Source organism: Sylvia atricapilla, chromosome 13, assembly GCF_009819655.1.
Source record: "Sylvia atricapilla isolate bSylAtr1 chromosome 13, bSylAtr1.pri, whole genome shotgun sequence".
NCBI classification, from domain to species: Eukaryota; Metazoa; Chordata; class Aves; order Passeriformes; family Sylviidae; genus Sylvia; species Sylvia atricapilla.
In genome coordinates this window covers 18,422,840-18,444,246 of record NC_089152.1, presented here as the reverse complement: position 1 = coordinate 18,444,246, position 21,407 = coordinate 18,422,840, and the positions used below count along the sequence as shown (strand labels likewise).

The 21,407-nt window shown below is 52.9% G+C and overlaps 1 protein-coding gene across 1 annotated transcript; it reads left to right on the top strand.

Moving 5' to 3' along the window:
- The first annotated feature begins 1,060 nt into the window (after nt 1-1,060).
- Nucleotides 1,061-20,679, top strand: LOXL1 (lysyl oxidase like 1). Its single transcript, XM_066328681.1, has 7 exons — nt 1,061-2,114; nt 9,103-9,211; nt 11,141-11,278; nt 12,966-13,122; nt 15,639-15,734; nt 17,497-17,612; nt 20,531-20,679. Exons 1-7 carry the CDS (start codon nt 1,061-1,063, stop codon nt 20,535-20,537), a joined length of 1,677 nt encoding a protein of 558 aa, XP_066184778.1. The 3' UTR covers nt 20,538-20,679.
- Nucleotides 20,680-21,407: the final 728 nt, after the last annotated feature.

Here is a 21,407-nt window from a genome sequence, read left to right as displayed (position 1 = left end):
CCTCCTCAGATCCCACTCTTTATTCAATATTCCTGAAAAATAAAGGAGTTTCAGGCCAAATTCCCGATTAATTCCAGGCGTTTTCCGCCATAATTCGGGATTTAATATCCAGGGGGGAAAACCCCAAATGGACCCAAAGAGGCAAAATGCGGGAGAAAATCCCATTTTTGGGGCCCAGTTTTCCTTTGAGAAGCTCTAGAGAGGGAACGAAGGGGCTTTTCCAGAGCCTTATCCCGGGAAAATCGGGAAACTGGGGGGAAAAGGGATCCTTCGAGGGTTTAAAAAAGAGGGGAGAAGGGAAATTCCACTTTTTAAAAATTATTATTATTTAATCTCGACTGGATGCAATTCCCACCTTCTCCCGGAGGGCAGGACCCGCTCTGGAAACGCTTCCCGGGATCGAATCCGGAGGAATTCCACCCAAATTTCACTCCGGGAGTCACGCCGGGGTTAAAAAAAAAAAAAAAAAAAAAAAAAAATTGGGAGAAGTGACAATTCCAAGATTTTTTGGGTTTGGGGTGGTTTTTTTCCGCCTGGATTCACTTCCGGCCGTGTCCCGGAGTTCGGGATCCGCTCCGGGAGAGAATCCTTGGAGCAAATCCCGCCGAATTCCCGCCGAACTTCTCCCCTGAGGAGGAAGAGGAGGAGGAGGGAGGAAGGCTTGGAAAAGGAGCAGGAGGAGGAGGAAAAAGCGGAGCAGGAGGAGGAGGAGCCGGGGTCGGAGGAGGGAGGAAAGTTTGGGAAAAGGGGGAGAGAGAGGAAGGAGAGAGGACAGGGGGAGGGACAGGGGGAGGAGGAGGAGGAGGAGGGAGGAAGGCTTGGAAAAGGAGGAGAAGGGAGAAGAGGAGGCGGAGGAAGAGGAGGAGGGCGAAAAGGCGGAGGAGAAGAGGAGCAGGAGAAGGGAGCGGAGGAGGAAGAGGAGGGCGAAGGGGGCAGGAGAAGGCGGCAGAGGCGGAGGCGCCGCCGGCCCCGCGCTTCGAGCGGGACGGGCCCGAGCCCCGCTGCCACCGGCGCCGCTGGCCCGGGGAGGTGACACGGGCGGTGACAGCGACCTCGGGCGATGCCGGCGGGGCTGTGGCGGCGCGGGGCGCTCTGGGCCGCGCTGCTGCTGCTGGCGGCGGCGCAGGAGCCGTGGCGGCAGCTGATCCAGTGGGAGAACAACGGGCGCCTCTACAGCCTCCTCAACAGCGGCGCCGAGTTCGTGCCCGCCGGGCAGGAGCGGCCCGCGGGCAGCCGCCTCTGGCTGGCGGGGACCGCGGGGACCGCGGGGACAACGGGCGGCAGCGTCCGCCGCCAGGCCCCCGCCTCGGGCACGGTGCGGGGACAAGCGCGACATCCCTTCGGCTTCGGCCAGGTGCCGCCCAACTGGCGGGACGGCCCGCTGGGCGACGGCGGGGGACAGCGGCGACAGGCGGCGCGCGGGCGGCAGGCGACATCCTCCGGGGTGGCCGTGTCGTCGTTCGCCTTCGCCTCCGCCTCGGCGGGACAGCCGCCCTTTGTCGCCGCGGGGGTGGCGGGACAGCCGCCCTTTGTCGCCGCGGGGGTGGCACCGCACGGGGAGCGCCACGAGGGGGTCCCCGCGTCGCGGAGCGCGGTGGGGACAGGGCTGGGGACAGGGGTGGGGACAGGGGTGGAGGCTGGAATAGGGACAAGGATGGGGACAGGGATGGGGATGGGGACTGGGACAGGGATGGAGGCTGGCATAGGGAGCAGGATGGGGACAGGCTTAGGGACAGGGCTGGGGACAGGGCTGGGGACAGGGCCGGGGGTGGCGTTCCCGCTGCAGCCCCGCGCGCTGCCCGAGGATCTCGGCGAGGAGCCCAATCCCTACGGAGCGGCGGGATTCCCGCTGGACCGCCGCTATTCCCACAGCCTGTACCACGACACCGAGCCCGAGCCGCACGCCGGGACGGGCTCCATGGAAAACCTGGCATTTGGGGCGCAATTCCCGCCCCACGAGCGGCAGCCGCCCTTCCGGGGCCCCGAATCCTTTGGGATGGCTCATCCCGAGCCCTTCATTCCCGGCCGGAGCCCCGAAATCCCGCAGGCGGTGCCCGACAGCCAAGCGCGGCTCAGCGTGGGCAGCGTCTACAGGCCCAGCCTGGGGGCCCGCGGTGAGTTGCGGCTTCCCTCGGCCTTTCCCGGCCAGCGGCGGGATTCCCGGGAGTGTGCGGGCCTGGGGTGGAGCCGGAGGGGCTCCTGGAGAGCCCGCGGGCTTTGGGAATGAGGGCGATCCAAAGTCATCCCGTAACTTTGGGATGGGGCCATGCCGTGTCCCAGGGCATTGCTGGGAGCTGTGCCAGGTAATCCCATCATTCTTGGGGATGAGGATGTGCTGTGTCCCAGGGTATCCCAAATTTTTTAGGATGGGGCTGTGCCATGTCCCAGCTCGTCCCATATCCATGGGGTGTTCTTGTGCCTCCGACTGGGATCACACGGGGATGGGACAGGGCTGATCCCGGTTATCCATGGAATGTTTGGGATGGGACAGGGCTGATCCCGGTTATCCATGGAATGTTTGGGATGGGACAGGGCTGATCCCCGTTATCCATGGAATGTTTGGGATGGGACAGGGCTGATCCCGGTTATCCCAGCCAGCACACTCTTCATTCCCGGATGGATGGATGGATGGATGGATGGATGGATGGATGGATGGATGGATGGATGGATGGATCCATGCTCCCCCCATTCCAGCCGCTCCAGGGTCACTCCAGGGTCACTCCAGGGTCACTCCGGGGTCACTCCGTCCCCATCCCAGTGAAATCCCGGGATCTGGGCTGAGCTTTCCGGGAGTTTTCGCTCCGAAGGGCGTGAGGAGCCCTCGGGAGCTGCTCCCAGCCCATCCTTCGGGAATCCCATCCCAGGCTGACCCCGTGACCTGCCCAGCCCCATCCCAGATTTCTGGGAAAAGCCCATCCCGAGGGATTTGGGGCCGTGGGAAGGGCCCGGCCCAGCCCAGCCCTACACGGACAGGGAGAGAACACTCCAGGAAAAACTCGGGGTTTTTTTGGGATCTCAGGAGAAGCCTGAGAAACTCGGGATTTTGGGGGGATCTCGGGAGAAGCCTAGAATGAGGGATTCAGGGAATTCCGGAATTCCCGAGGCTCCGGAGGGACACTCGAGGACAGCTGCCCCTCCGATGACCCGGCAAAGATCCCGGCCACATTCCCCGGGAAAAATTCCAGCCAAATTCCCCGTTGGCAGCGTCCGTGTCCTTCCAGGATCCCTGGAGCCGGTGGCTCCGCCAGGGAATTCGGGACACTCAGCTCCCGGAGCTCCTTCCCGCTTTTCCCGGGGAAATTCCACGGGAATCAAAAATCCCCCCCGTGAAATTCCGGCGTCTCCCGCGCCGGGGTCACTCGCGGTGTTTTGGGAATGTTGTCACCTCCCTGTCACCTCCCGGGGACCCTAATTGGAGCCAGCGGTGCCCGGCGCCGGATTTGGTGTTAATTGTGAAGTGTTAATTATTAGTGATGAGTTGGGCGGCCAAAGCTCCTCGGGAGGCTCCTAATCCCGGCCGGATCGGGCAGGAATGTTCGGCATTCCCGGCCCCCGGCTGCGGGTTAATGGGGGAATCTGATCGGGGCAAAAAACAGGGGAAAAACGGGGGAAAATGGGGAAAAAGAAGAGGGAAAATGTGAGAAAAGCAGGGGGAAATGGGAGAAAAGCAGGGAAAAACGGGGAAAATCAGGGGGGAAAAGGAGGGAAACAGGGAAAAATAGGGAAAACCAGGGGAAAACCCAGGGGAAAACCTGGGATGAACTAGGGAAAACTGGAGAAAAACAGGGAAAACTAGTGAAAACCAGGGGGACATGGGGAAATAAATGGGGCTGGGGGGTTAATGAAGGAATTCTCGGGGTTTCTGTGGGAATGGGGCCGTGGGGGGTCTGCACATGGTGGGGAAATCTGGGAAGAGGGGATGGAAAAATTCCAGGCCTGATCCAGAGGTGGGAGGGAGAGGAGCAGCTCCTGGCGGTGGGGAAGGAAAGGGAAGGGAGCTGCAGACCCCGAAAGTTTCCCCTACCCAGATTCCCACCCCGATCCCGTTTCCAGGGAGTTTCTTCATCCTGGTCCCAGCCCAGATTCCATCTCCAGGTGTTCCTCATCCCCATCCCAACCCTGACCCCAAAAGCGTCCTGACCCCAATCCCATCTCCAGGGGTTCCTCATCCAGCTCCCAACCCTGATCCCATCTCCAGGGGCTTCCCAACCCTGATCCTAACCCTGATCCCATTTCCAGGGATTCCCTGATCCCAATCCTGTTTCAAGAGGTTCCCCCACCCCAATCCCCACCTGGATCCCATCTCCAGGGGCTTTCTGATCCCTGATCCCATCTCCAGGGGTTCCTCACCTAAATCCTGACCTTGATCCCATCTCCAAAACTTACTGGCCCCAATCCCAACCTGGATCCCATTTTCTGGGTTCCCTCACCCCAGTCCCAACCCCGATCCCATATCCAGAGGTTCCTCACCCCAGTCCCAACCCCAATCCCATTTCCAGGAGGGTTTCCCCCCCCGGCCCTGTGGATTGGGTGCCCCAGGGCTGGTTTTGGCAGGAAAGTGGGATTTGGGAATTCCACGGGGCGCTGGGAATTCGGGTCCCACCAAGCGGGAATTAGGCGTCACCCCGGGATGAGGTGGGAGAGGTTGGAATTCCCAGGAAAGTCTCCCTTTGCTGGGGTCGGATTTGGGATTGGGGTGATTCCAGGGGCTGGGAATCCCGGGATTCTGTGGGGATGGAGGAGGGATTCTGACGGGATGGGATTGGGATTGGGACTGGGAATGGAACTGGGAATGGGAATGGAACGGGGTGGATGGGATGAGATTGGGATTGGGAATGGGATAAAATGGGATAGGATGGTGAGGAACTGGAATTGTGAATGGAATTGAGATTGGGAATGGGATTGTGATGGGATTGACGGGATGGAATTATGAATGGAATCAGGATTAGGAATGGGATTGGGATGGGACTGATGGGATGGAATTGGCAGTGGAATTGGGAGTAGAATTGGGAGTGGAATTGGGAATGGGGTTGGGATGAGATGCTGGAATCCCCTCGGTCACTCCGGGTGTCCCCATTCCCATCCCCTCCTCTCCCGCTTTTCCACGGCTCCCTGTGGGACTTTCCGGCTGATCCCGGCACACCTGCACTGACAGGGGCCCATTATCCCGATTTTCCTGGGAACGGACAGAAATCTCCTCTGGCAGCTCCTGGGGCAGCCGAGGGGCCGGGTGGGAAAACCCAAACCTTTTCCTACTGGGATCATCCCCATCCGGGAACGATTTTCCCAGGATTTTTGGGAAGCAGGAAAACCCCGCAGAATTGGGGGTGGGATGGGGACAATCCCAGATCCCGGATCCCGATATCCCGTGAATTCCGGAGGTTTGACCCCAAAAGGAGGCACGAGATCCTATAAAAAGAACGAGGCCATCCCGGGGCGAAATCCAGCGGGGAAGGGGAAAACCCAAATCCCATAAAACTCCCCGTTGGTCCGGGAGTCGGATTTCGCTCCGGAGCTTCCAAGAATTCCTTCTAAACAACGGCAGGGAGGGAAAAAGTTTCTGAAGGATGGAAAACCTTCCCTTGGCTGCCCCGGGGTCCTTTTCCATCAGGATTTTTGGGGGTTTGGGGTTTGTGTTTATTTTTTTAGGAATTTTTTTAAGGCATGGGGGAGAAGGTTTTTTTCCGAGCTCTCCTGGTGGGTTTTTTGGGATTGGTTTTGGGGTTTGTTTTTTGGGACCCCTCGGGAATTACATCAGCGGGAATGGGGCAGGAAATGAGCTCCAAAGGAATGACGTGATCCCTCCCGGGAAGGCAGGCCCAGAAACAAGGAGGCATTGTTCTCCTGTCCAGGGGAAAACGGGGAAAACCAGGGGAAAATGGGGAAAAATGGGGAAAAACGGGGGGAAATGAGGGAAACCAGGGGAAAAAAACAGGGAAAATTGGGGAAAACAGGGAAAACCAGGGGGGAAAACCAGGGGAAACCAGGGAAAAATGGGGAAAACGGGGAGAAAATCAGGGAAAACTGGGGGAAAACCAGGGGAAACCAGGGAAAACCAGGGGGAAATGGGGAAAAAACGGGGAAAAACAGGGAAAGACCAGGGAAAATGGGAAAAATCGGGGGAAAAGACAGGGGAAACCAGGGAGAAACCAGAGAAAATGGGGAAAACAGGGAGAACACCAGGGGAAACCAGGGAAAAACAGAGGAAACCAGGGAAAAACAGGGGGAAAACAGGGAAAATGGGGAATTGGGCTGGGAAATGGGAAGAGGTGATCCTGGGGGATGGGAAGGGGTGGGACTGGAGCTGGGAATGAGATTATGGGGATTGGGCTGGGAATGGGGTTGGGGATTTTGGGATTGGGGATTGTGGGAATGGGGATTGTAGGAATGGGGATTGTGGGAATGGGGATTGTGGGAATGGGATGGGGATGGTGATAGGGATGGGAATGAGGTTGGAAATGGGGATAGGGATGAAGATGATGGGGATGGGATTGGAACAGGAATAAGGATGAGGATAGGGATCATGGGAATGGGGTGAGGGATGAGGATGGGGCTGGAAATGGGATAGGGATGGAAGTCGGCCTGGGAATGGGGTTGGAGATTTTGGGAATGGGCTGGGGATGGGAATAGGGATTATAGGAATGGGGGTGGGGATTATGGAGATGGGAATGGAGTTGGGAATGGGGACGAGGATGGAGCTGAGGCTGGGGATGGGGATTTTGGGAATGGCGAGGGGATGGGGACAGGGCTGAAGATGACAGAAATGAGGATAGGGATTATGGGAATGGCGATAGGGATGGGAATAGGGATGGCGATGAAGATTATTGGGATGGGAACAGGGATAGGGATGGGAATAGGGACAGGGATTGGGATAAGAATGGGGATGAAAATAATGGGGATGGGATTGGGATAGGGATAGGGATGGGAACAGGGAGAAGAGTGAGGATGGAATTGGGATGGCACAGGGATAAGGATGGGAATGGAATTGGGATAGGGATGGGATGGAATCGGGATAGGGATGGGGATGGAATCGGGATAGGGATGGGGATGGAATCGGGATAGGGATGGGGATGGGGATGGGAGTGGGCTAAGGATGGGAATGGGATGGGAATGTGACAGGAGGCACAGAGCCCCTGGGGAACATCCCCTGTGCCAATCCTTCCCGAGGGGTGATTCCAGGACAATTCCAGGGGCTGGAGGAGCCTTTGGGAAGGGGAGGGGCAGAAAGGAGGTGGAATTCCAGCTCCAGTTGCGGGTCCATAAATTTGGGAAACTGAGGCAGCCCCGCCGTCCCTGCGTCCCTCTGTCCATCCCAGCTCCCTCCTACCCTGGGGAATTGTCTGGAATTTCAGGAGAGGATGGATCAAGGCAGGGATAACCCCGCCGTGGGGTGAAAAGCAGGGAATGGGGACGGTGCCATGGCAGGGATTGTCACCGCCCAGTCCCCGCGTGTCCAGGGACACATCCAGGGCTGGGACAGGGAATGGCTTCCAGGGGAGCGGCCCGAGCCATCCCGACCCTGATCCCGACTCCAATCCCGACCCCGACCTCGATCCCCAACCCTGATCCCGCTGCGGAGATGGGATCGGCCAGAGGAGGAGGGGAGGGAAGGGGAGGGCGAATTTTCCAGCTGGAAATTGGGAAAACGCAGCGGGAGCGGAGACCCGCAACTTCCCCCAAGGGCTGCTGGGAGGGGCGGCCGTGGAACCCGTCCCTGTCCCCAGGGATGTCCCCAGCCCTTGTCTCTGTCCCCAGGGATGTCCCCGTGGTCATTCCCAGCTCCCAAATGAGTCCAGGCCACCCAGAGCTGTGTCCCCAACCCCTGTCCTCATCCGTCCCAGTACCTGTCCCAATCCCTGTCCCAGTCCCTGTCCCTAGTCCCTGTCCCCAGGGATGCCCCGTGGTCGTTCCCAGATACTAAATGAGTCCAGGCCACCCAGAGCTGTGTCCCCAACCCCTGTCCTCACGGATGTCCCCAGTCCTTGTCCCCATGTGATGTCCCCTGTCCCCATGGACATCCGTGTCCCCAGGGATGCCACCAGGGATGCCACCAGGGATGTCCCTGTGGTCATTCCCAGATCCCAAATGTGTCCAGGCCTCCAGGAGCTGTGTCCCCAATTCCAGGGGATGTCCCTGTCCCCAGGGGATGTCCCTGTGCTCAGGGATGTCCCCGTGGTCCTGCAGGACCTCCAGATCTGATCCCGGATGTCCCAGTCCCCATCCCCAGTCTTTGTCCCCAATGATATCCATCCCGCTTTTCCCACAGGTCTCCCGGATCTGATCCTGGATGTCCCCAATCCCTGTCCCCATCCGTCCCTGTCCCCAATCCCTGTCCCCAGTCCCTGTCCCCAATCCCTGTCCCAGTCCCTGTCCCAATCCCTGTCCCAATCCCTGTCCCCAATCCCTGTCCCCAATCCCTGTCCCCCGTCCCTGTCCCTGTCCCTGTCCCCAATCCCTGTCCCCATCCGTCCCTGTCCCAATCCCTGTCCCCAATCCCTGTCCCCAATCCCTGTCCCAATCCCTGTCCCCATCCGTCCCTGTCCCAATCCCTGTCCCAATCCCTGTCCCCAATCCCTGTCCCCAATCCCTGTCCCCAATCCCTGTCCCAATCCCTGTCCCCAATCCCTGTCCCCCGTCCCTGTCCCAGTCCCTGTCCCAATCCCTGTCCCAATCCCTGTCCCCAATCCCTGTCCCCAATCCCTGTCCCAATCCCTGTCCCCATCCGTCCCTGTCCCAATCCCTGTCCCAATCCCTGTCCCAATCCCTGTCCCCAATCCCTGTCCCCAATCCCTGTCCCAATCCCTGTCCCCAATCCCTGTCCCCCGTCCCTGTCCCAGTCCCTGTCCCCATCCGTCCCTGTCCCAATCCCTGTCCCCAATCCCTGTCCCCAATCCCTGTCCCCAATCCCTGTCCCAATCCCTGTCCCTAATCCCTGTCCCCCGTCCCTGTCCCAGTCCCTGTCCCAATCCCTGTCCCAATCCCTGTCCCCAATCCCTGTCCCCAGTCCCTGTCCCCCGTCCCTGTCCCCGTCCCTGTCCCCAATCCCTGTCCCCAGTCCCTGTCCCAGTCCGTGTCCCCGGTGACATCCCGGGTTTCCTGCAGGTCTCCCGGACCTGATCCCGGATCCCAACTACGTCCAGGCCTCCACCTACGTGCAGAGAGCTCACCTGTACTCGCTGCGCTGCGCCGCCGAGGAGAAGTGTCTGGCCAGGTGAGACTGCCGGGAACGGGGAGACGGGAGAGATTCCTGGGAATGGGGAGATGGGATTGCCGGGAATGGGGAGATGGGAGAGATTCTTGGGAATGGGGGACATGGGATTGCCAGGAATGGGAGAGGATTGCCAGGAATGGGGGAGATGGGATTGCCGGGAATGGGGGAGATGGGAGAGATTCCTGGGAATGGGGGACATGGGATTGCCGGGAATGAGGGAGAGGATTGCCGGGAATGGGAAAGAGAACTCCTGGGAATGGAAGAGACCTGGGATGAGAAGTGTCGGGCCAGGTGAGATTCCCGGGAATGGGGGAGATGGGATTCCCGGGAATGGGGGAGATGGGATTGCCGGGAATGGGAAAGAGGATTCCTGGGAATGGGAGAGAGGAGATTCCCAGGAATGGGGGAGAGGAGATTCCCGGGAATGGGAGAGGTCTGGGATGAGGCGAAGTGCTGGGCCAGGTGAGATTCCCGGGAATTGGGACAGAGAATTCCCGGGATTAGGAGAGATGGGATTTCTGGGAATGGGAGAGGATTCCCGGGAATGGGAAAGAGAACTCCTGGGAATGGGAGAGGCCTGGGATGAGGAGTGTCGGGCCAGGTGAGATTCCTGGGAATGGGAGAGATGGGATTGCCGGGAATGGGCGAGGGAAGGATTTCCAGGAATGTGAGAAGGAGGATTCCCGGGAATGGGGGAGAGGATCCTCGGGAATGGGGGAGATGGGATTGCTGGGAATAGGCAGGGGAAGGATTCCCAGGAATGTGTCAAGGAGGATTCCCGGGAATGGGAGCGCTCTGGGATCGGGGGATGTGGGGGCACGGAGAGGGGCCGGGGGAGGCAGGGATGGGCACAGAGGGGGAACGGGATTCCCGGGAAATGGGATTTTTGGGAAGAAGGGGAGGCCGAGATGAGGGGGAGGTGGGGATTGAGGGAAAAGTGGGAATAAAGGGGGATTGGGATGAGGGGGAGATGGGGATACCCCGGGAGGGAGAGAGCTCCTGGGATGAGGGGAAAAGGAGGGAAAAAGGGATCTTGGGGTGAGGGGAGATGGAAGTGAAGGGGGGATTGGGATGACGGGGAGATGGGGACAGAGGGAGCCCCGGGGTGAGGAGGATGGGGGATACCCCGGGAAGGGAGAGGGTTTCAGGGTGAGGAGGAGGTGGGGATGTGGAAGGAGAGAGGGACAGCTCCGGGGGTGGGGAGGGGAGAGGGGAGAGGAGGAGGAAGGGAGAAAGGGGAGAGGGAAAGGGGAAGGGGAAAGGGGGGGAAGGGGGAAATGGGGAAAAAAGGGGGAAGGGAGGGAAAAGGGAAAGAGAAAGGAAAATGGAAAAGGGAAAAGAGAAAAAGGAAAAGGGAAAGGGAAAAGGGAAAAAGGAAAAGGGAAAAGGAAAAGGGAAGGGTGGAGGAAAGGGAAGGGGAAAGGAAAAGGGGAAGGGAAAAGGGAAAAATTGAAAACAAAAAAAGGGAAAGGGAAAAAGGGGAAAAGGAGAAAAAGAAAAAAGGCAAAAAGGCAAAAGGGGAAAAAGCGAGGGGAAGGGGGGGAAGGGAAGAAAAAAGGGAAAGGGAAAGGGAAAGGGAAAGGGAAAGGGAAAGGGAAAGGGAAAGGGAAAGGGAAAGGGAAAGGGAAAGGGGAAGGGGAAGGGGAAGGGAAGGGGAAGGGGAAGGGGAAGGGAAAGGGAAAGGGGAAGGGGAAGGGAAAGGGAAAGGGGAAGGGAAAGGCACCGGGAGCAGGCAGGAAGAGCTCGGGCTGTCCCTCTCCTTTTCGCTTTCTTTCCCACGGAGGAAATTCCCTGGGGAAAAGGGAAAAGGGCGAAGGGGATTTCCCCGTGGGCGGGCAGGGGGCTGTGGCAGTGCCACCATCCCCATTGTCCCCACTGTCCCGCTGTCCCCACTGTCCCCATTGTCCCCGCTGTCCCCGCTGTCCCCAGCACGGCGTACGCGGCCGAGGTCACCGACTACGACGTGCGGGTGCTGCTGCGCTTCCCGCAGCGCGTCAAGAACCAGGGCACGGCCGACTTCCTGCCCAGCCAGCCCCGGCACAGCTGGCAGTGGCACAGCTGCCACCAGTGAGTGTCCCCAGCTGTCCCCAGCCGCGCCCAGAGCCCTGCTGGCACCCCCGGGGCCTTGAGTGGCCCTTGGGTGGCCTTTGGGTGGCCTTTCGGTGGCGTTTCCCACCTGTTGGTGGCTTCGTTTTGGGGTCTTCCTTCAGCTCTTTGTCCCCAAAGCCACCACGTTGGTGGCAGTGAGTGTCCCCAGCCCTGTCCCCAGCCTGTCTCCTCCCTCTGGTGGCAGCTTTTCAGTGACATTGCTTTGGGACCTTGAGGTGTGGTGCCACCTTCCTTGGGCTCTTTGCCCCCAAAGCCACCACGCCCCTGGAATTAATGTCCCCAAGGCCACTGCATCGACAGGAGTGGCACAGGTGCCACCAGAGAGTGTCCCCAGATGTCCCCAGTGCCAGCGCCCAGCCTGGTGACACCCTGAAGGCATTTTAGTGGTGTTTCCCCGTTTGGTGGCTTCATTTTGGGGTCTTCCTTCAGCTCTTTGTCCCCAAAGCCACCCTGATGGTGGCAGTGGCCCAGGTGCCCCCAAGGATTGTCCCCAGCCTGTCCCTGCCACCCACCCCCACTCTGGTGACACTTTGAGGGCTTTTTCCCAGAATTCCCCCGGGTCTGTGTCAGGTTTGGGGGTTTGTTGGGGTTGGTGTCACCTTCCCCGGGCTCTTTGTCCCCAAAGTCACCGCAGTTGGTGTCCCCTCGGTGCCACAGGGAATGTCCCCAAGGCGGCAGCTGCCACCTGCTGTGCCCCAGCAGGGATGTCCCCTCCCTCCATGTCCCCTCTAAAGGGTGGGGACATCCCCAGTGTCCCCTGAGTGTCCCCTGAGTGTCCCCTCACTGTCCCCTGAGTGTCCCCTGAGTGTCCTCTGAGTGTCCCCTCACTGTCCCCTGAGTGTCTCAGTTGTGGTGTCCCCAATATCCCCTGATTGTCCCCCTTGGTGTCCCATGATTGTCCCCATGATTGTCCCCATGACTGTCCCCTTGAACGTCTCTTGAATGTCCCTTGATCATCCCCTGATTATTCCCCTGAATGTCCCCTGAATGTCCTCTGAGTGTCCCCTGAGTGTCCCCAGACCCAGTGTCCCCAGTGTCCCCTCGGTGTCCCCAGGCACTACCACAGCACGGCAGAGTTCAGTCACAGCGACTTGCCAGATGTCCCCTGAGTGTCCGTGTGTCACCTGAATGTCTTCAGGGTGTCCCCACTGTCCTTAGAGTGTCCCCATGTCCCCAGAGTGTCCCCATGTCCCCTCAGTGTCCCCATGTCCCCAGGCATTACCACAGCATGGTGGAGTTCAGTCACTATGACCTGCTGGGTGTCACCTGTGTTCCCATGTCCCCACTGTCCCCAGAGTGTCCCCATGTCCCCAGAGTGTCCCCATGTCCCCTCAGTGTCCGCTGTCCCCAGGCACTACCACAGCATGGCGGAGTTCAATCACTGTGACCTGCTGGGTGTCACCTGAGTGTCCCCATGTCCCCACTGTCCCCACTGTCCCCAGAGTGTCCCCATGTCCCCCTGTCCCCAGGCACTACCACAGCATGGTGGAGTTCAGTCACTATGACTTGCTGGATGTCACCTGAGTGTCCCCACTGTCCCCACTGTCCCCACTGTCCCCACTGTCCCCATGTCCCCAAAGTGTCCCCATGTCCCCAGAGTGTCCCCATGTCCCCGCAGTGTCCCCTGTGTGTCCCCTGTCCCCAGGCACTACCACAGCATGGCGGAGTTCAGTCACTATGACCTGCTGGATGTCACCTCTGGTCGCCGTGTGGCCGAGGGACACAAGGCCAGCTTCTGCCTGGAGGACACCACCTGTGACTTCGGCCACCTCAAGCGCTACGCCTGCACCGCCCACACCCAGGTGACACACGGGGACAGCGGCCTGGTCACTTCGGCCACTTCGGTCCCCTTAGGTCACTTTAGGTCACTTTTGGTCCCTTTTCCCAGCCCTTTTGGTCCCTTTTGTCCCCACGTGTGGCACTGCACCTGCCCCACCCACCCTCAGGTGACACACGGGGACAATGGCCTGGTCACTTCGGCCACTTTCCGTCCCGTTTGGTCCCTTTAGGTCCCTTTGCAGCCCTTTTTGTCCCTTTTGGTCCCTTTTGTCCCCATTTGTGGCACTGCGCCTGCCCCGCCCACACCCAGGTGACAGTGACCTTGTCACTTTGGCCACTTTTTGTCCCCATTTTTCTCCCTTTTTGCCCTTTTTCTCCCCTTTTTTGGCCCTTTTGGATCTCTTCTTGTCCCTTTTGGTCCCTTTTGTCCCCATTTGTGGCACTGCACCTGCCCCGCCCACACCCAGGTGACACTTGGGGACAGCGGCCTTGTCACTTCTGGTCCCTTTTGTCCCCTTTTCCCCTTTTTTGTCCCTTTTTATCCCTTTCAGTCCCATTTTCCCCTTTTTCTGTCCCTTTTTGTCCCTTTTCCTCCCCCTTCCCCGGCCTTTTTTCCCTTTTTCCCTCTTTTTGTCCCTTTTTTGTCCTTTTTTTCCCTTTCCCCCTTTTCCCCCCTATTTTTTATCCTTTTTTTTCCAATTTTCCCAATTTTTCCCATTTCCCCCCAATTTTTTTCCCTTTTCTCCCCCATTTCCCCAATTATTCCCATTTTTCCCTCTTCCCTCATCACTTACCCCATTTTTTTCCCTTTTTCCCTCATTTTGCAGGGTCTCAGCCCGGGCTGTTACCGAGGGGTCCCTTTTGGTCCCTTTTTTCTCTTTTTCCCCATTTTTTCCCCTTTTACGTTTTTTATCCCTGTTTTAATCCCTTTTTCTCTCATTTTTTGTCCTTTTTGCTCCATTTTTCCCCTTTTTCCCCTTCTTTCCCCCCATTTTCCCATTTTTCTCCATTTTTTTCAATTTTCCCCCATTTACCCTTTTTTGTCCCTTTTTCTGTAAATTTTTGTCCCTTTTCCTCTCATTTTTTTGTCCTTTTTCCTCCAATTTTTCCTCCCCCCCCTTTTCTTTTTCCTTTCTCTTTCCCACAATTTCCCTCATTAATTCCCATTTTTCCAAATTTTTTTGCATTTTTTCCCAATTTCGCAGGGGCTCAGCCCAGACTGCAACAACACACAAGGGGTCCCTTTTTTGTCCCTTTTTGTCACTTTTTGTCCCTTTTTTGTCCCTTTTTTGTCCCTTTTGGTCCCTTTTTTGTTCCCTTTTTTCCCCATTTTCCCCTATTTCCCCCCATTTTCTCATTTTTATCCCCGATTTTTCTACTTCATTTTCTTTTTTCTTCCCATTTTCTGCCCCCTTTTTTGGTCCATTTTTCTCCCCTTTTTTCTCCCATTTTCCCTTTTTATCCCTTTTTTAATCCCTTTTTTATCCATTTTCGCTCATTTTTTGTTCTTTTTCCTCCATTTTTCCCCTTTCCCCCCATTTTTTCCTTTTCCCCCGCTCCCCCATTCCCCCATTTATTAATTCCCATTTCCCCCCATTTTCTCCCTTTTTTGTCCCTTTTTCTGTAAATTTTTGTCCCTTTTTCTAATTTTTTGTCCTTTTTCCTCATTTTTCCCTTTCCTCCCCCATTTTCCCCCTTTCCCCCCCATTTTCCCCCCGCTCCTTCTCCCCACTTCCCCCATTTATTAATTCCATTTTCCCCATTTTTCTCTTTTTTGTCCCTTTTTTATCCCTTTTTCTGTAAATTTTTGACCCTTTTCTCTCATTTTTGTCCTTTTTCTCTCATTTTTTCTCCTTTTTCCTCCATTTTTTTCCCTTCCCCCCCCATTTTTTTCCCTTTTCTCCCTCATTTTTTCCCCTTTTCTCCCTCATTTTTTCCCTTCCCCCATTCCCCCCCACTCCTTCATCCCATTTTCCCATTTATTAATTCCCATTTTTCCCTTTTTTGTCCCTTTTTCTCTCATTTTTTGTCCTTTTTCCTCCATTTTTCCCTTTCCTCCCCCATTTTCCCCCTTTCCCCCCATTTTCCCCCCGCTCCTTCCCCCCATTTTCCCCATTTATTAATTCCCATTTTCCCCATTTTCCCCTTTTTTGTCCCTTTTTTATCCCTTTTTCTGTAAATTTTTGTCCCTTTTTCTCTCATTTTTTGTCTTTTTTCTCTCATTTTTTGTCCCTTTTTCTCTCATTTTTTGTCCTTTTTCTCTCATTTTTTGTCCTTTTTCCTCATTTTCCCCCTTTTCTCCCCCATTTTTCCCTTTCTCCCCATTTCCCCCCCACTCCTTCCTCCCATTTTCCCATTTATTAATTCCCATTTTCCCCTTTTTTGTCCCTTTTTCTCTCATTTTTGACCCTTTTTCTCTCATTTTTTGCCCATTTTTCTCTCATTTTTTGTCCTTTTCTCCCCCATTTTCCCCTTTTCTCCCCCATTTTTCCCCTTTCCCCATTTCCCCGTTAATCAATTCCCATTTTCCCGTTTCCAGGGGCTCAGCCCGGGCTGTTATGACACCTACAACGCCGACATCGACTGCCAATGGATCGACATCACCGATGTCCCCCCCGGGAACTACATCCTCAAGGTGCCCCGGGGACATCGGGGGACGTTTGGGGACATCTGGGGACATTTTAGGGACATTTTGTGGACATTTGGAGACATTTTGGGGACATTTTGGGGCATTTTGGGGACATTTGGAGATGTTTTGGGGACATTTGGGGACATTCTGGGACATTTGGGGACATTTGGGGACATTCTGGGACATTTTGGGGACATTTTGGGGACATTTCCTGGACATTTTGGGGACATTTGCGGACATTTTTGAGACATTTCCTGGACATTTCCTGGACGTTTTGGGGACATTTGGGGACATTTTAGGGACATTTGGAGATGTTTTGGGGACATTTTGGGACCACTTCCGGACATTTTGGGGCATTTTGGGGACATTTGGAGACATTTTGGGGACATTTGGGGACATTCTGGGACCTTTAGGGACATTTGGGGACATTCTGGGGACATTTCGGGGACATTCCAGGGACATTTGGGGACATTCTGGGGACATTTCAGGGACATTTCAAGGACATTTCAGGGACATTTTGCGGACATTTTTGGGACATTTCAGGGACATTTCCTGGACATTTCCTGGACATTTTGGGGACATTTGGGGTCATTTCAGGGACATTTTGGGGACATTTGGAGATGTTTTGGGGACATTTTGCGGACATTTGGGGACTTTTGAGGGACATTTTGGGACCACTTCCGGACATTTTGGGGCATTTTGGGGACATTTGGGGCCATTTTGGGGCCATTTTGGGACATTTCGGGGACATTGGGGGACATTTTGGGGACCGAAAATCCCAATTTTGGGGTTTCCCACCCTTTGGGGTTTTTCCTGCTTTTGTTCCCATTTTCCCGGTTTATTTTGGGATTTTTTTCCCCGATTTCCCCTTTTTCCTCTCAATTTTTGGGAATTTTTTCCCCTCAATTTTCCTTTATCCCTGTTCATTTTTTTAATATTTTTTCCTTGATTTTTCTTTTTCCCGCTCAATTTTTGGGATTTTTTCCCCCCCTTTTCCCCCCTTTTTTGTGGAATTATTTTTTCCTTTTTCAGGATTTCCCTTTTCCCTGTTAATTTTTAGGATTTTTTTCCCCTTTCCCCCCTTTTCTACGGATTTTTTTTTCCTTTCTCATTTTTTGGGATTTCCCTTTTCCCCTCTTAATTTTGGGGAACTTTTTCCCCTTCCCTTTCCCCTATTCTGGGGAATTATTTTTTTTCCCCTTTTTCAGATTTCCCTTTTCTTCCGCTAATTTTTAGGAGGTTTTTTTCCCCCTTTCCCCCCTTTTCTACGGATTTTTTTTTTTTCCTTTTTCATTTTTTGGGATTTCCCATTTCCCTTGTTAATTTTTGGGATTTTTTTTCCCCTTTCCCCACTTTTCTACGGAATTACTTTTTCCTTTTCCGGGATTTCCTTTTTCCATGTTAATTTTCGGGATTTTTTTTTTTTTTTCCTTTTTCATTTTTGGGGATTTCCCTTTTCCCCTATTAATTTTTGGGAATATTTTTCCCCTCCCCTTTCCCCTATTCTGGGGAATTCTTTTTTTCCCTTTTTGGGATTTCCCTTTTCAGGATTTCACTTTCCCCCCGTTAATTCTTAGGATTTTATTTTCACCTTTTCCCCCCTTTCCTATAGATTTTTTTCCCCTTTTCCCATTTTTTCAGCAATTCCCTTATTCCCCTCCTCATTCCTCATTCCCACCCGATTTTCCCTGGGATTTTTATAATTTTTCCAGCTTTATTTTCCCTTTTCCCCTCTGATTTTTCGGGATTCCTTTTCCCCCATCCCCAGGTCCAGGTGAATCCCAAATATTTGGTGCTGGAATCGGATTTCACCAACAACGTGGTGCGCTGCCACATCCACTACACGGGCCGCTTCGTCTCCGCGTCCAACTGCCGCATCGCCCAGTACGGCCCCAATCCGGATAAAACGGGATTTCGGCTCCTCCTCCCTTTTCCCTGCTTTTATCCCGCTTTTTTCTGGAGTTTTCCCGCTTTTTTCCTGCTTTTTCTGCTTTTTTTCCTCAATTTTTAAGTGATTTTTTGCGGCCTTTTTCCTCGCTTTTTAATGAATTTTTTTCCCCTGCTTTTATCTGAATTGTTCCCAAATTTTCCCCACTTTTTACTGCTTTTTTCCCACTTTTTAAATTAATTTTTCCTGCTTTTCCCCTGCTTTTATCTGGCTCTTTCCTGAATTGTTCCCAAATTTTCCCCACTTTTTGATGAATTTTCCCCACTTTTTGATGAATTTTCCCTGCTTTTTTTCTGAATTTTTCCCAAAATTTCCCCACTTCTTTAGCTTTATTCCCCAGTTTTAATGAATTTTCCCCACTTTTAAATGATTTTTTTCCTGCTTTTTCTTTAAAATGAATTTTTCCTGATTTTTCCCGAATTTTCTCCAGCTTTTTTCTGATTTTCCCCCAAAGCTTTTGCCTTTTTTTCTCTTTTTTCCCCACTTTTTAAATGAATTTTTCCTGCTTTTTCTCTGCTTTTCTCCGGCTTTTTTCTGGAGTTCCCCTGCTTTTTTCCCCGCTTTTTCTGTTTTTTTCCCTTACTTTTTAAGTGATTTTTTTGCTGCTTTTCCCTCATTTTTCAATGAATCTTTTCCCTGCTTTTATCTGAATTTTTCCCAAATTTTTCTGTATTCCCCCCACTTTATAAATTAATTTTTCCCACTTTTTAAATTAATTTTTCCGGCTTTTCCCCTGCTTTTATCTGGCTCTTTCCTGAATTGTTCCCAAATTTTCCCCACTTTTTAATGAATTTTCCCTGCTTTTTTTCTGAATTTTTCCCAAAATTTCCCCACTTCTTTAGCTTTATTCCCCAGTTTTAATGAATTTTCCCCACTTTTAAATGATTTTTTCCCTGCTTTTTCCTGGCTTTTCTCCAGCTTTTTTCTGGAGTTTTCCCGCTTTTTTTCCCCCCACTTTTCTACTTTTTTCCCCCACTTTTTAAGTGATTTTTTGCTGCTTTTTCCCACTTTCTAATGAATTTTTTCCCTGCTTTTTCCTGAATGTTCCCTGCTTTTATCTGAAGTTTTCCCAAATTTTCCCCACTTTTTTCTGCTTTTTTCCCACTTTTGGAATGAATTTTTCCTGCTTTCCCCCGGATTTTCTCCAGCTTTTTTCTGATTTTTGCCAAATTTTTTGCTTTTTATCTCTTTTTTCTCACTTTTTAAATGAATTTTTCCTGCTTTTATCTGAATTTTTCTGCTGTTTTCTGCTTTTCCCCCACTCTTTTAATGAATTTTTCCCACTTTTTATTGCATTTTCCCTGCTTTTTCCAGAATTTTTCCTGCTTTTTCCCAGCTTTTCTCCGGCTTTTTGTCTGAATTTTCCCCAAATTTTTCCCACTTCTTCCACTATTTTTTCTGCTTTTCCCCCACTTCTTAAATTATTTTTTCCTGCTTTTTTCAGAATTTTTCCCGAATTTTACCCGCTGTTTTCTGCTTTCCCCCCACATTTTAAATGAATTTTTCCTGCTTTTTCCTGGCTTTTCTCCCGCTTTTTTCCAACTTTTTCCAAATTTTTCCTGCTTTTTTCCTGAATTTTTCCTGCCTTTTTTCACATTTCCCCCCACTTTTGTCTGATTTTTCCCCACTTTTTTTCCCCCAATTTTTCCTGCTTTGTTTTGCTTATTTGTCCTGCTTTTTTCCTTTGTTTATTTTTCTGTTTGTTTTTTTCCCCACTTTTTTCCAATATTTTTTCTGACTTTTTTCTGCTTTTCCCCCCATTTTTTTTTCCTGAAATTTTCCTGCTTTTTCCCCCCCACTTTTTTCCTGCTTTTCCCAGCTTTTAACTGAGTTTTTCCAGCTTTTTTCTTCCTATTTCCAAACTTTTCCCACTCTTTTTTGATTTTTTCCCCTGCCTTTTTCTTGCATTTTCCCCCCATATTTTTCCTGGGTTTTGTTGGTTTTTTCCCCACTTTTTTTTCCTCCTTTTTTTCCCCCACTTTTATTCCATTTCCCCCCTGCTTTTCTCCCAGCTTTTTTCCCACTTTTTTTGCTTTGTATCCCATTTATTCCCCACTTTTCCCTGACTTTTCCCCCCTTTTTCTCCCACTTTTTCACTTTTTTTCCCCACTTTTTTTTTTCTGGTTCCCCCTCCCCCCATTTCTCCCTGCTTTTTTTTGCTTTTTTTTCCTGGTTTTTTCCCAACTTTTATCCCCACTTTTTCTGCTTTTTTTCCCCTTTTCCCCCTCCACTTTTCCCCTGCTTTCCCTCACACCTTTTTTTACTTTTTTCCCATTTTTCCCACTTTTTTCCCACTTTTTTCCCACTTTTTCCCACTTTTTTCCCAGCTCTTCCAACGTATTTTTAGTGGTGAAGGTCGGGGATGAAAAAAAATCGAGATTTGGGGTTTGGAATTTTCCATGGGATTTTCCAGAATTTAGGGGATGGGAATTTGGATTTTGTTCCTTTTTCCATGGGATTTTCGAGGATTTGGGGTGGGAACTGGGATTTTCCTCCTTTCCCACGGATTTTTCTAGGATTTGGGGGGTGGGAATTGGGATTTTGTTACTTTTCCCATGGGATTTTCCAGGATTTGGCCATTTGGGGTTGGATTTTTTTTTCCTCCTTTCCCATGGGATTTTCTAGGATTTAAGGATGGGAATTGGGATTTCGCTCCTTTCCCATGGGCTTTTCCAGGATTTTGGGGCGGGAATTGGGATTTTGTTCCTTTTTCCATGGGATTTTCGAGGATTTGGGGGGTGGGAATTGGGAATTTCCTCCTTTCCCACAGATTTTTCTAGGATTTAAGGATGGGAATTGGGATTTCGCTCCTTTCCCATGGGATTTTCCAGGATTTTCCCATTTTTCCCCGCAGATCCTGACGGCAGCCGGATCCCAACACCGTCGCCCGTCGCCTTTCCTGGGAAATTCCTGAGGCGACTCCGACGCGTTCCCAAAATTCCCCCTTTTCCCAATAAACAGCGGGGAACCACGAGGACTCTTTGGAATCTTTTTTATCCCGAATTTTCCCATCATTCCCGGGGTTTTTTTCCCCATTCCCTAAGGGAATCCAAGGCTGGAATCAAAACAGGGACCCTCCCAACGTTCCATAAAATCCTCGTGATCCTACAAATCCTCGGGAATTTTTGGGGGCATGTCCCCAAGGGGGGAAAGGAACAGCTCTGGGAATTCAGGGAGGGGAATCCCCGGGGCGGGTTTTTTAGGGAAATTTTGTGTTTTCCCAACTTTTCTAAACCCGGAGAGATTTGGGAAGTTTTGGGCTGGGAATGGGGACAGGGGAATGGGGACACTGGGAATGGGACACTGGCACTGGGATTGGGAACATTGGGATGGGAATGGGGTTGGGAATGGGCTGGGAATGGGGACACTGCGACTGGGGACACTGGGATTGGGGACACTGGGACTGGACTGGGGACATTAGGATTGGGAATGGGGACACTGGGACTGGGGACGCTGGGATTGGGATTGAGGACATTAGGATTAGAAATGGGGACACTGGGATTGGGGACACTGGGATGGGAATGGGGACAATGGGATTGGGACCAGTGGGATGAGAATAGGGACAGCAGGATTAGGGACACTGGGATTGGGGACCTTGGGACAGGTCTGGTCACCCTCCCCAGCCCATTCCTGGGAGTGGCCTCTGGAGTGACCCCTCAGACACCGATTGTCCCCGGGGTTTATTGGGAATTCCGCTGGTCCTTTTGGGATTCGTTGGGAATTTCCTTTGT

Coding starts and splice junctions, on each gene's coding strand:
- LOXL1 (XM_066328681.1), top strand. CDS start 1,061: ATGCCGGCGGGGCTGTGGCGGCGCGGGGCGCTCTGGGCCGCGCTGCTG. Junction 11,279..12,965: donor CAGTGGCACAGCTGCCACCA/GTGAGTGTCCCC, acceptor CCCTGTCCCCAG/GCACTACCACAGCATGGCGG. Junction 13,123..15,638: donor CCTGCACCGCCCACACCCAG/GTGACACACGGG, acceptor TCCCGTTTCCAG/GGGCTCAGCCCGGGCTGTTA.